This window comes from Ochlerotatus camptorhynchus, unplaced genomic scaffold (assembly GCF_037179485.1).
Source record: "Ochlerotatus camptorhynchus isolate MF236.1 unplaced genomic scaffold, CSIRO-AGI_Acam_v1.1 ptg000220l, whole genome shotgun sequence".
Classification (NCBI taxonomy): Eukaryota; Metazoa; Arthropoda; class Insecta; order Diptera; family Culicidae; genus Ochlerotatus; species Ochlerotatus camptorhynchus.
This window is the reverse complement of record NW_027040710.1, coordinates 192340-204345: the sequence shown is the minus strand read 5'-3', so window position 1 is coordinate 204345 and position 12006 is coordinate 192340. Positions and strand designations below refer to the sequence as shown.

Here is a 12006-nt window from a genome sequence, read left to right as displayed (position 1 = left end):
TATGGATCTAAGATTGGGCCCATCGCTAAAAATCTGCTGTTTATCAATTTTATCTAGATGAACGCGTCATTGGGACGGTACTAATGGATAGTTTTGGTCGCTATTGAAAATTTAGTCGATTGCTGAATTTATGTATGGGCCCAGATTATGGGCATTTAGGCCGACATTACATACATTTCCCCTAGTTAGTTCGAGTGGTGTAGTGGTAAGCGTGATGCAGTGGTAAGCGTGATTGCCTCTCACCCCAGCAGGCCTGGGTTCAATCCCAGTTGGCGTCTGAGGCATAACATCTCTGATCACGGGAAGTAAAGCCGTTGGTCCCCGGTTCATGAGTTGATGGGTTGATAGGTAGGGTCCAAGTGTGGGAACTGCCTTTCTGGCGTCGGTAGCATTGGTGCTCAGCACGTAAAACAAGATCGACGGAAAACAAATTAAGGAAAAAAAAAACCCCGGCTCGTTTCTTGGCCCGCTGCACAGTAGTACGGGAGACATTGAGCTTGCCAGTGACGCCCCGGATGGAGGTTAGGATTCCGATTATATTTCACCGTCACCTTCTTCGTTGTCACTGCCACGTCAGGATTGCCGCCACTTCCAGGCTTCCTGGCGGTCGACAGACGCTCCCCGAACACTTTTAAAACGTTTGTCATGGTTGATTTGGACATATCCAGCAATTTTGCCAACTTGGCGTATGAGAACGTCGGATTCTCGTGCTGCCCGAGCAAAACTTTGGCACGCTGCTCCTCTTGCTTGGACGTCATTTTGAAAACTGGAGAGCAAACACACTCAACTTCCAAATGCAGCATTTCAGGTTTTTTATGCATTTTTACCAGAAATACACCAATTTGAAGTTGACCAATTTTTGCGCGTTCCAGACTTTAATGTTGATCAATAATCCATTGAGTGAAAATTATCTAACGATCAATCAAATGCAATAATGGAGCACGAACGAAGGCGATGGAGCACATAACAATGACAGTATCGACGGCAGCGCAGGTTGACTATGACTTTCATTCGAAAATAGGTGAAAAGTGCCCCACGGTGAAAACATGACGTTTGAGTACTTTTAACAAAAAATTGATTCCTTTGCTCTTTTATGCAAAACAATTTACTAAAATGTAACATTCAAACTAATACCGAAAGTACAGGGTGCGTGACGAATTTTTGCAGTAAATGACATATTTGAGAAAAATTACACCAGTTAGCTATTCTAGCAATGAATGTTATGTGATTTTCGCAATATATGGAAGTTGTAACTAATTTTATTCAAAAAAATCGCCTTCCCTTGCGACGACTGTAGCTAGACGCTTCCGGAAACTGCCATATGCACGTTTGACAATGTTTTAAGCCATAGATGTCATCACTACCTTGATTTTAGCTTTTAGGGACTTAAGTGTGGTGTTAGGGGTTCTATTGGTATTCCGTTCGACGATGCCCTGTACAAAATAATCCAACGGATTGATATCGGGACTGCTTGTGGGCCAAATTTCTTTCTCCCAAAATTCCGAAATATATTCCGCAAGCCATTTCTGTGTTTTATTAGCAGTATGAGCAGGTTCTCCGTTTTATCACTTTCCCAGGCCTTTTTTATATTATACACTGTTCTTTCAGACACATTTATCCACCGAATTATTTCTATTGCGCTTACTCCGGCGCGCAACAAAGCGACAGCGGCTGACCAATGGCTCTTTTGTTTCGACATCTTTACGTTTACTCAACACTGTTTGTTTACATCTTACACCTAACAGTATGAGCAATTCAGTGCTGCCAAATATATCTAAATCATGATCCGCAAGTATGAGAAATTACTATTTGAAATTTACTGCAAAAATTCGTCACGCACCCTGTACTATATCAATCGACAGTGAAAAAATTTACGGTTTGAGCTTAACAATAGTTAACAGGAAATAAATTTTAATTTGAGTTCACCTATGAGTAAATTTGAACTAACGCCACTTTTCTGATAGAACCCAACGTTGAGTTTTTTTAAACTTATTTTTGAATGTTTTTTTTTCCTGAGCGTGTCTGTTATTCGACTACCGTTAACGATTCTTAGAGTGTTGAAGGTTTGCTTCCTATCAATTTTGTTACGTAATATCAACTATATTCTAAACGTAGTATAATGTCATGACGTCAGGGTTGGCTTATAAAATGCATGAGATAGCTAATACTGTATGCCACACATTTTATTTTAGTAAACGTATGATTTGGTTGCACGCTTATATAATAATGCCACGAATGGTTTTAGTCACCTTCCTCACCGGGAGAGGGTATTGCTGTTGCGTCTTTTCAGAAACATATAGGAATTCGGCAAGTGAACCATATTGTTAATTTATAATATTTGCTGTATGGCTCACCAAACCGTTAAACTAACGTTGAAATAAATATAACCAAATAAATTCACCAAATGAAACATGTCCCATGAGCCCCCTCCAGTAAAATTTTCTAGCTACGCCAATGTGTCTCAGAACGACACAACTTTGAATCACGTAAAGGACGCTTCCGGTAACCATGCTAAAACAAATCACGACTCACGTTTATGGGCAGTATACAATAATCCCGCTTAATCACCTTAAAGGGTATGTAGGGCTGAATTAAGACTCATACAGGGCTCGTTAGCTTTATGTTAGGTGAATTTCAGTCATGTAATCGTTGTATCTATCATAGTCAACGGTGGATTCTATCTCCACTAGTCTTTTTTATACTAAACAAACTGGTGTTTCTTATACAAACTGGTGGATTATTGTCCGTACTTATTCACCTGATGATTAATTGCAATTATTTCTCGATAACTTTTTCAAAGGTTCAAAGGGACGTATCAGCTTTTGTTAACAATGAATTTTATCGTCGATCTGGCGTAAATGGTAGCTCGCCCACGCATGCTAACACTACCATCAGATAGGGGAAATTTTCCCCTGCCTGCTAGTGGTGTTAGTAAGCGTGTGCGAGCTACCAGTTACGCCAAAACGACGATCAAATGCATTGTTCACAAAAGTTGATACGTCCCTTTGAAAAAGTTATCGAGATTTAAATTAGAAACATTTGCTAAAGGCTTGGATTCTAGATTTGACTGAAGTTTCTCGACCAGTACCACCATCGTACCCACATTCTTGTAACGGAACAAAACCACCAGTTGAAACTAATCAAATTAATATGGTTATGCCAGTTGTAGCAAAGTTCTCCTAAAGAGTATACTAACTTCCACCGTAAAACCAAAAGTTTATCGTTTTGAGGAAAATGGGAAGCAATGTCTTTATTAAATTCATCATCACAATCGCTCAAGTCGTGACCTCCCACTCTTCTACAAAGCCCGACATTCTCCGCTCCATTGAATCTTTAATTAAAGCAAAATGTCACTCGGCCAACTTGAGTCGTCCACTTTTCATCATTCTAATAGGAGGAAATTGCTGGCAGCTCATGCAGTAGTAGCATTCAGATGAAATTCTGCCGCAAAGTTTCGCCGTTTTTAATGAGGGAAAGTTCCTCTGCCACAGTTATACTGTTTTAGAAACTGACTACACATTCGTCCGATGTCGGTTCCATTCAGTTTGCCATTAGTAGCAATCCTCACAACTTTCTTGCTCCCTCCATGAAAAGTTTGAGAGTTCATAACCAAACTTACCTCGAGAGAATTTCTAATTTACTGAGCGATGGCAAATAGGACGATTGAGTTGACCTAAACACAATTCCAATCAGGCCCAAAGTCTTTTACGGAACGGTTGTTGGTAGGAGTAGGAAAGAGTTGATGACGTTTGTCACTGACATGATCTTGTTATTCCAATTGCAAGATGGTCCCCTGAGGGACGTTCCCACTGATCAACTTGTTTCATTGATGCGTGCGTTGGCGTTGGTTGTCGTCGTCATCGTGAATCAAACGGTGGGAATCAAGAACGCAATATTCCCCACACATAATCTGAATGTATCCTTCAGCTTGGGCTGTAAGTAGATGAGCATTTCCGAGACGAAAAAAAAAATAATCGTGAACAGTTTTCCCAAAGTACTGATACTGCGGTTTCTCGCCACATTCATCTTTCATAACTGCAATCGCAGTCCGTTGTCTCGATTTTCTCTTTCTAGGGTAGATGTACCAGTAATGGCTATACGTTTCTGGCTAGTGTGTGTGGCACCGTATTACCTATGGAATTCCCATATACCATAATTCAAACACACCATAATAGTGTACCTGAATAGCCATTACTGGTACACCTACCCTATGTGGAACACTTTATGCCAATTTGAACAGAAATCCCCAGTTCAGTACAGGATTACTCGTAGAAATGTTCCTGATGCCACTTTCTTCCTTGCTCCGATGGGATATATGGCATGCAGAAAGCTCTAGTTCCGCTTGATACTTTCTGTGCTTTGCTATGACTACCCGAGCGAAGTCTGAGATACAATTGAAAACTAAATTTGATGTTGTGATGTCGCTGATAATGATTACTCATGTTGCTGTCGTTTTGGTCGTTTTGATCGTTAAAATATAAAATCTAATAGAAAAAAAATCTCCCTGTGACATTACATTGAAAACTAATTGACCTATGAGTGAGAGCAAACTGAAAACTGAATTTGGTGTAAATGTTTCGAGTTGATAACAAAACAGGTATTCAATTTGATGTTATGCTAAGTCAGTGAAAACAAAATACAACATATTTTTGAAGAGCAAACTGAAAACAATTTTTTTTTATAAAAATTGGGCAATTACGATTTCAGTATGATGTTGATATCAAAATTTGATTTCGATTTGCTGTCATTTTGACGCTGGACTTTGCTCGGGTACTTTTCTCTACGGGCCACCACCAGAGTGGCAAAATCGGAATCAATGCAAGCAGCACCAAGGATAAGCTAAAAGTTTCAGCAAATCGAATAAATCTTCTCGCTTTGCTGGGTTTCAGATGTTCATGGCTCGAAGCTGAATGATAAAACTTGTAACTAACTAAATGCAATCGCTTAAGATAAAAAAGGCATTTCTTGACAAATATTCTAGATGCGGTGAGGTAATCGAGTATTAACGCAAATTTTCTCCCCTTTTGTTTTCCAGGAATCCTCAGGAGGACGAAGCTCGCTACAACGGTGGCTGAATGCGTTCCGACATAGACTCAGTAAAAGGGGCCGGTCGAAGCCGCCTGATCAGTTCTTGGACAAGTTCTCCACGACGACCGCCTCCGAAACGCGGTTGCAGCAGACCCAGGTTGCTCAGGCTCTTCCCTCGGATGGGACCTGCAGCCGGCTGTCGGTCGATCCGTCCCTGCCCTCGCATTACCGGGTAAGTTGGTTTACGAGAGCGTGCAGAAGAGCGGTTTGATTCTCGGAGCAATTTCAAAGCAACTCCTGATCTCATATGGTTGCAACTTTACTTACTTCACCAGTCAGGCTCAGGCCATGGTTGCAACTTTTATGTGATACGTGGAATATTTGCATCTTTTGATAAATCGATGGTATTGTTGAATACAGCCGGATAAACAAAAGAACTGGAGATCTCTACAGTAGGCTGTCGTTTTATTGTTTAGACTTTTCATAGAGAAAGTAGGCTGTTCTCTTTTTAAGCATTGATCTCAATAATTTTCTCCCTCTTTATAATTCGCTTTCTGTATGCCTCAGTAGTCTCTGTGCAGAAAAACACCTCATTTGCTCAACACCAGGACTGAACATACTCATTACAGCTAAAATACTACTATTCGAAATTATGAAACAATGAGATATGACAAGGGGTAAGACAGCTCCTAATCATGAGCAATTTTAGAGTTGCTTTTGAGGCACCTCGAGTAACTCACATTGATCAGTGAGCAAGATCACTGTCATATGCATTCTCACTTTTCACATCACAGCAACATATGAAAAACTGCTGTCCAGCAAAACAACTACAACCAACCGGCTTGATGTGGTAAAAGAACTCGATCCGCCTGACCAAATACTCCAGATCCGGCAAATTATACGTACCCCGCCGTCCTCCGATACTCGTCGAAGTGATCCCGTTCTCATCGCTCAACAACCTGCCGTTTTCTGCGATACACCACCGAGATTGGCTGCGGCCGTCGAAGGAAGTCTCCGTTGAAGTTGAACATAACTTCTTTATAGAAAATATTTCATCCATAAGGAAAAAAGTTGTTTTTTAACTATTATTAATTATATTTGGAGCATGTTTCGTTCTTCGGTTTCTCGCCAGCAAAGTCTATAGCGATGATCTCATACTTGGTTGGATCGAATTCACTCTTGAAAATCTTCAGATCGTCAAGAACCCTTTCCTTCCACTCTTTCAGAACCATCTGAAGTAGCTTGGAGCGAACGCAGAATATTTGTTCTTCGTCTTCCTCACCGGTTTTCACTTCGATTTTGTCACTTCCAAAACAATAAAAGCAGCAACAGCAGCCAATCGGCACAGAGAAGCAGATGAAAATCCACGCCAATGCGCCCCCTTTTGAAGTTTTTCAAGGATCGTTCAAGCCATTTTCTGAACATAATCTGCAATTCACATCGTTTCAATAGCCTAATATGTGAAAGGGATAAACTGGAGCTAGCCAAGGAGTAACCAGACAAAAAACATCGATGAATATCAACTAAATTTTGAAGTACAGTGAGTTACTCGCTGCCAAAAAGCAATTCAGAGTAAAGCTGTCTACCCCCTTGAGATATTATAATAATATTTTTATATGTAAGATGCAAGTAGTAGAGGTAAAGTTTGTGTATGACTCATAAAACTTGTCAATTTTGCTATCAGAGCGTCACAATCAGCGATCTTATGATTCGCGAGCGTTCACTCAGAGTGAGCGCTAACGAATCGTTAAATCACTGATTGTGACGCACGGAAAGCAATATTGACTGCTTTTATGAGTCAAACACATACTTCACGACCTCTTCTTGTAACTTACAAGTACTAATTATCATTATAACATCTAATGTTTTCATAATTCGGAAAAACCACTTCGAATAGCAAATGATTGGAAGTAACCCTGGTGTGAAAAGTACAATCATCCTCTATGGCCAGGGAAGTCGAGAAATTTTACAACCTGTAAATTCTTAGACCGGACCGGGAATCGAACCTCCAGCATGGTCTTGCTATATAGCTGCGTCTTTACCGACTAAGCCAAGGGATGCTCCCTAAAAAACCCGAATTATGTAATCATGTTTGCGGCAACAAAGCCATGAATTCAGATGAACTAGCAGTTCTCGATATCATGATTTCTTGTTCACGAATAACGGAACAGTTCTTTTTTGCGTAACTTTATTAAATCTATCTAATTACGCTGTGTGGCAAATGGGGCTCTTAACAAGTTTGATGATCTCCAAGCTAAGATAAATGCCGCTAAATGGAGAAACTTAAATGTTGAGTCAACTCAAACTTACTTTGATGATCCATAGCCTAAAGAGCCCCAAAGTTCAAACATCCACCAACACCATCTTCCTTGAAATCCCGATTAAAAATTGATCAAACACTAATGTCTTTTGCAGTTAACCCACACCATTTTTCCTTCTCCTTCTCCGCACCACAACCCGCTTCAACCATCATCATCGTCGTCGGTGTAAGTGTTTATTCAATAAATCACAATCTTGGCATTCCTATCGCTGCTGGGGGATCCCTCAAACCCTTCCATGCGTAATCGATGGTAATTAAAATGTCAAAGCTCTTGCCTCAATTATGATTTATTTGGCAGCAAACGGTTCTGGTGCGGTTTCCGTCATTTCACCACTGACTGACTGAAAGCACGTGCTTATCTGGGGCTTCATCATCATCATCATCTGCTTGGCAAATTATCAACATCGAGGCATGGCTTGAAAGATCACACAGCTCAGATAGCAAGTCGTTTGAATTCCTCTCTTTTGAGTTTCGTTCACTCAGATTTGGCAAAATTGCAGATATGCATACTAGCAATGGGCGATCTTTGATCGAAACCCAAAAGATCGATTCTTTTGGTTCGAGTAACCGATTTTTTGGATCGATCTCAAACACGACAAAAATCGATTGGATCGATGATTTTCATTCGATTTTTGTTTCAACCCAAAAAAATTTTTCAGTGCTATTGCATTTGCAATTTGATATTGATATGTTTTGCACATAACTTGCCTTGAACATGGATTCTGCAAACAACCAATGTGACAGTTCAGTAGAAACATTCACTTCTTATTAGTAATATAGAGATTCGCGTTAACTGTTATGAGACGATTTGGCAACGTGATTTGTTATGTTTACAAAAGCTGCCAACACTTGCCGTTGAGGAAAATGTTCCACCTTTGTGCGTGACTTCATAGTTGTCTACGATACGAGTTAGTTTGTTAACGTTGTTACGTTACAATTTTTGAAAAAGTTTTGCCTTGACCGCGGTCATGGAAGTGTAACGAAGTGTAACAATGTGAAATTTTTTTTGCGGTTTCCGAAAAACGCTGAACTTCACAAAAAAAAAATGGCTTGAGTTTTGCTTAATACCGTCAGTGTAGTTTGTGCGTATTTATGCGTTTGTGCAGTGTATATTACAGTGGTAATTATTTAGAGATATCTAGTTGAAATTTAATGCTTCTTCCAGTATTACTTTTTGAAGAAAGAGCTGTAGCACGGCATGTTTTAGAGTAAAAATGCAATTGTGCTCTGCTACAGGTTCCTCCGGGGATATCCTAGTGGTTCCGAGAGCGGCCAATGTGGTCAATGTTTCATTTTAAGTCTATAGAAAGGATATTCATGAAAAAGCATGAAGGAACCTTGATATCCAAAATGCCCGCAGACAATTACTTCATCTGCTCGGATAGTCACTCATCTTATTTCCTTTCAAAAGTAAGGGAGCAGATCAGTTTGCTGGTCGAAAGATCAAATTTGATTACCTTTGCATGGGTCCCCTCACATTGCTCAATCCCTGGTAGTGAGAAGGCGGACTCTCTCGCAAAAAAGGGCGCGCACGATGGCGAATTAAATGCCAGGCAAATTTTACACGATGAATTTTATCTTTTGGTGCGTCAGAGTACCCTTTCGAGATGGCAAACCAATTGGGACACTGGAAATCTTGAACGATGGTTACATTCAGTTATTCCTAATGTTTCTTCGAGAGCGTGGATTGAAGGCTTGTGCTTAAGTCGTGACTTCATTCGCGTGATGAGAAGACTTATGTCGAAGACAACAAATCAAGAAGACTGGCAACTCTTCCATTTTCTCATACAAACGCTATGAGACAGGTAAAATCGCGTCATCTGCCGCTCAAAGTTAAATGCTTCGAACGAATGTGATAGCAAAGATTACATCCTCAGAAGAAGGGTTTGTGTATTTGCTCATTTTTCTATGCGTTGCTACTAAAGGGCGAACACGAAATTATTGCGACACCGAAAATGTCATGCCAATTTTCTTATAATGTTTAGAATCAAACCAAAATTTTAGCACAAACGAAGTGACAGACGGAGCGGCTCGAAAACTTTGGTGACTAACCTGCTATTGAAATTGTTCAGTGTACCACATGGCAACACCACTACTACTGGATTGTACCACATGGCAACACTACTACTAGATTGAACTAGCATTTTCACCAAATGTACTAGAATGTTTTGGTTCTATCTCTTTCACTCTACTCAAAACTGAAATGCATAAAAAAATTACAAAATGATACGCACTCTTTGCACACTGTCAAAGAATCATTGTACACAAAATCAACTTTGTTCAAATCAAAACAAAAAAACTAACCCATCTGGTGGATGATGGCACAAGCTTCCAAGAAAATTCTATTACAGTGAACCACATTATTTAAATGGATTTCTTCGCCAGTTAGTCGTCTGTCACTTCGTTTGTGATTTTAGGGTAGTTTCATACATATATTTACTTCAAAAATCAAAAGAAAAGTTAATCGCAGCTCCGGACAGTTTGGCGGATTCATGTCCTTTGGAACAAAATGGACAGAATTGGCCTCATACCACTCCAGGACACTTTTAGAATAGTGGCATGATGCCAAATCTGGCCAAAATAGCGGAGCTTCGTCGTGCTGCTGCAAGAACGGCAAAACGCGCTTCTCGAGGCACTCAGATTTGTAGATCTCGCCATTTACTGTGCCCTTTGTCACGAAAGGCTCACTCCTCAGTCCGCAAGAGCAGATGGCCTGCCAAATGAGATATTTGGAGGCGAACTTCGACATTTTCTTCTTCTTAAATTTGTCGTCCACATCGAACTTGCTCTTGCCGGTGAAAAACTCCAACCCCGGAATTTGCTTAAAATCGGCTTTTATATACGTTTCGTCGTCCATCACACAGCAGCCATATTTTGTCAGCATCTTCTCGTAGAGCTTCCGTGCCCGAGTTTTAGCCGTCGATTGTTGCCGCTCATCGCGGTTTGGGAAGTTCTGTACCTTATATGTATGTAGACCAGCTCTCTTCTTTGCATTCTGGACGTAGCTCTGCGACATGCCGATCTTTTTAGCCAAATCACGGCTTGAGACGTTGGGATTTGCTTTAATCATCCGCTTCACCTTTCCCTCCGTCTTTTTGTTCTCCGGTCCCGGTTTTCTTCCAGCTCCTTTGCCGTGGTCCAACGTCAACCGCTCCTGGAACCGCTTCAACACTCTGGAGACGGTTAAATGGTAAATGTTCAACATTTTTCCCAACTGCCGGTGCGACAGGTCAGGAAATTCCAGGTGTTTGGAAAGAATTTGTTCTCTCAACTCGCGTTGGTTCCCCCCATTTTCGTTGAATCGAAAAACAAGACTTCGAGTTTGACAGCATGTACACAATACACATCAATGAGAGAGTGTGCAAAATTTGGTTGATTTTTACCCAATGATAAAAAAGTTATGCCATGTTGAATGTGTCGCAATAATTTCGTGTTCGCCCTTTACCTTCACTCAAGTGCAGCGCTACTGTATCTGTCGCTTGGATTTTGGCAAAGTTGCCAGTCTTCTTGATTTTTTGTTTTCGCTTATGTCCAACCACTACTCGCTAGATGGGCATCTCTATATAATAAACCTCGTGGACAGCACCATCTGTCGGTGGGGCAACGGTTACGATGACATTTATCACGTAATTTGGAAAAGTACGGATAATGACGCCGCAGCTTTTGAATACCCTCGAGGCCCTATATTCCTATCCAAAACGTGTTGGGAACCCGCGATCTATGCTATATGCAGTCGATTTATGCGTTACTACAAATGTCTAGTATAATAATTTAATACCTTTGTCTGTTGTATCTCTTTAATAGTGTCTGTTTGTATTGTCCCCCGTCTCGATGAGTCTAATCGTCGCCCACTGGTCATCATAGCCGGTTGAACTCCAGACGAATCTAGAACCGTACTAGCGTTCATACTGACGACAAAGCTCTGATAGGACAACGAAACCCCATCCCAAGCTACTCCCCCTATCATATCTTTCGAAAATGTACCACTCTAACCACGGGTAAGCCGCGAGTATTCGGCCCAACGCCTACTAGACGTAGAATTAAGTGAATTTTGAACAAACAATGAAAAACGAATGATCGGCTCCGTAAAGCTAACGTGATTGAGCCTTCCAAATAAACGAACTAGATAAAAAAATCCCTTTGCTCATCCGGCACTCGCTAATCGAACGACTCGATAATACGAACCCCGTTAATACGGAAAATGTCGGCTTAAAAAGTATAAATACTCATTTGAATACATTGTGCTGTCAATGCAGTCTGCACGGCGAATGAGAACGACAAAAATTTGAGTTTAGTTCACTCATAATCGCGAAAAGTTCAGGCGCTCAGCGCTGAGTAAATTTGCCTCATGGTTTCCAGTGGGAAACCTCAAAAATCTGCCGGGAAATGAGGAAAATTGACGAAGGATGATTAGTTTCAATAGACTACGTGAATCCAATCTTTACTTTTCTCATATTCGGGAAGTTTTTCCTGGACAAACCTGGAAAAGCATGAGGCAAATCTACTCTTTCGTTACGATCGGAATCCTAACAACAGCCGTAAATTTACTGGTGGAGGTGTCCTTGTAGCTGTCAGTGGCGGGTTGGAGGCAAAGGCCCTCGAGAACGATTCATTGAACTATGTGGAGCAGGTTTGGACAGCCATCAATCTGGGTGATC

The 12006-nt window shown here is 40.9% G+C and overlaps 1 protein-coding gene across 1 annotated transcript in view; it reads left to right on the top strand.

The window, feature by feature from the left end:
* CngA (Cyclic nucleotide-gated ion channel subunit A) overlaps positions 1 to 12006 on the top strand; it is a 243301-nt gene that overhangs the window by 161051 nt on the left and 70244 nt on the right. Inside the window, exon 3 of the mRNA XM_065224960.1 lies at positions 5036 to 5260. Within this exon, the coding sequence (XP_065081032.1) occupies positions 5036 to 5260 (225 nt within the window). The remainder of the gene's footprint in view (positions 1 to 5035; positions 5261 to 12006) is intronic.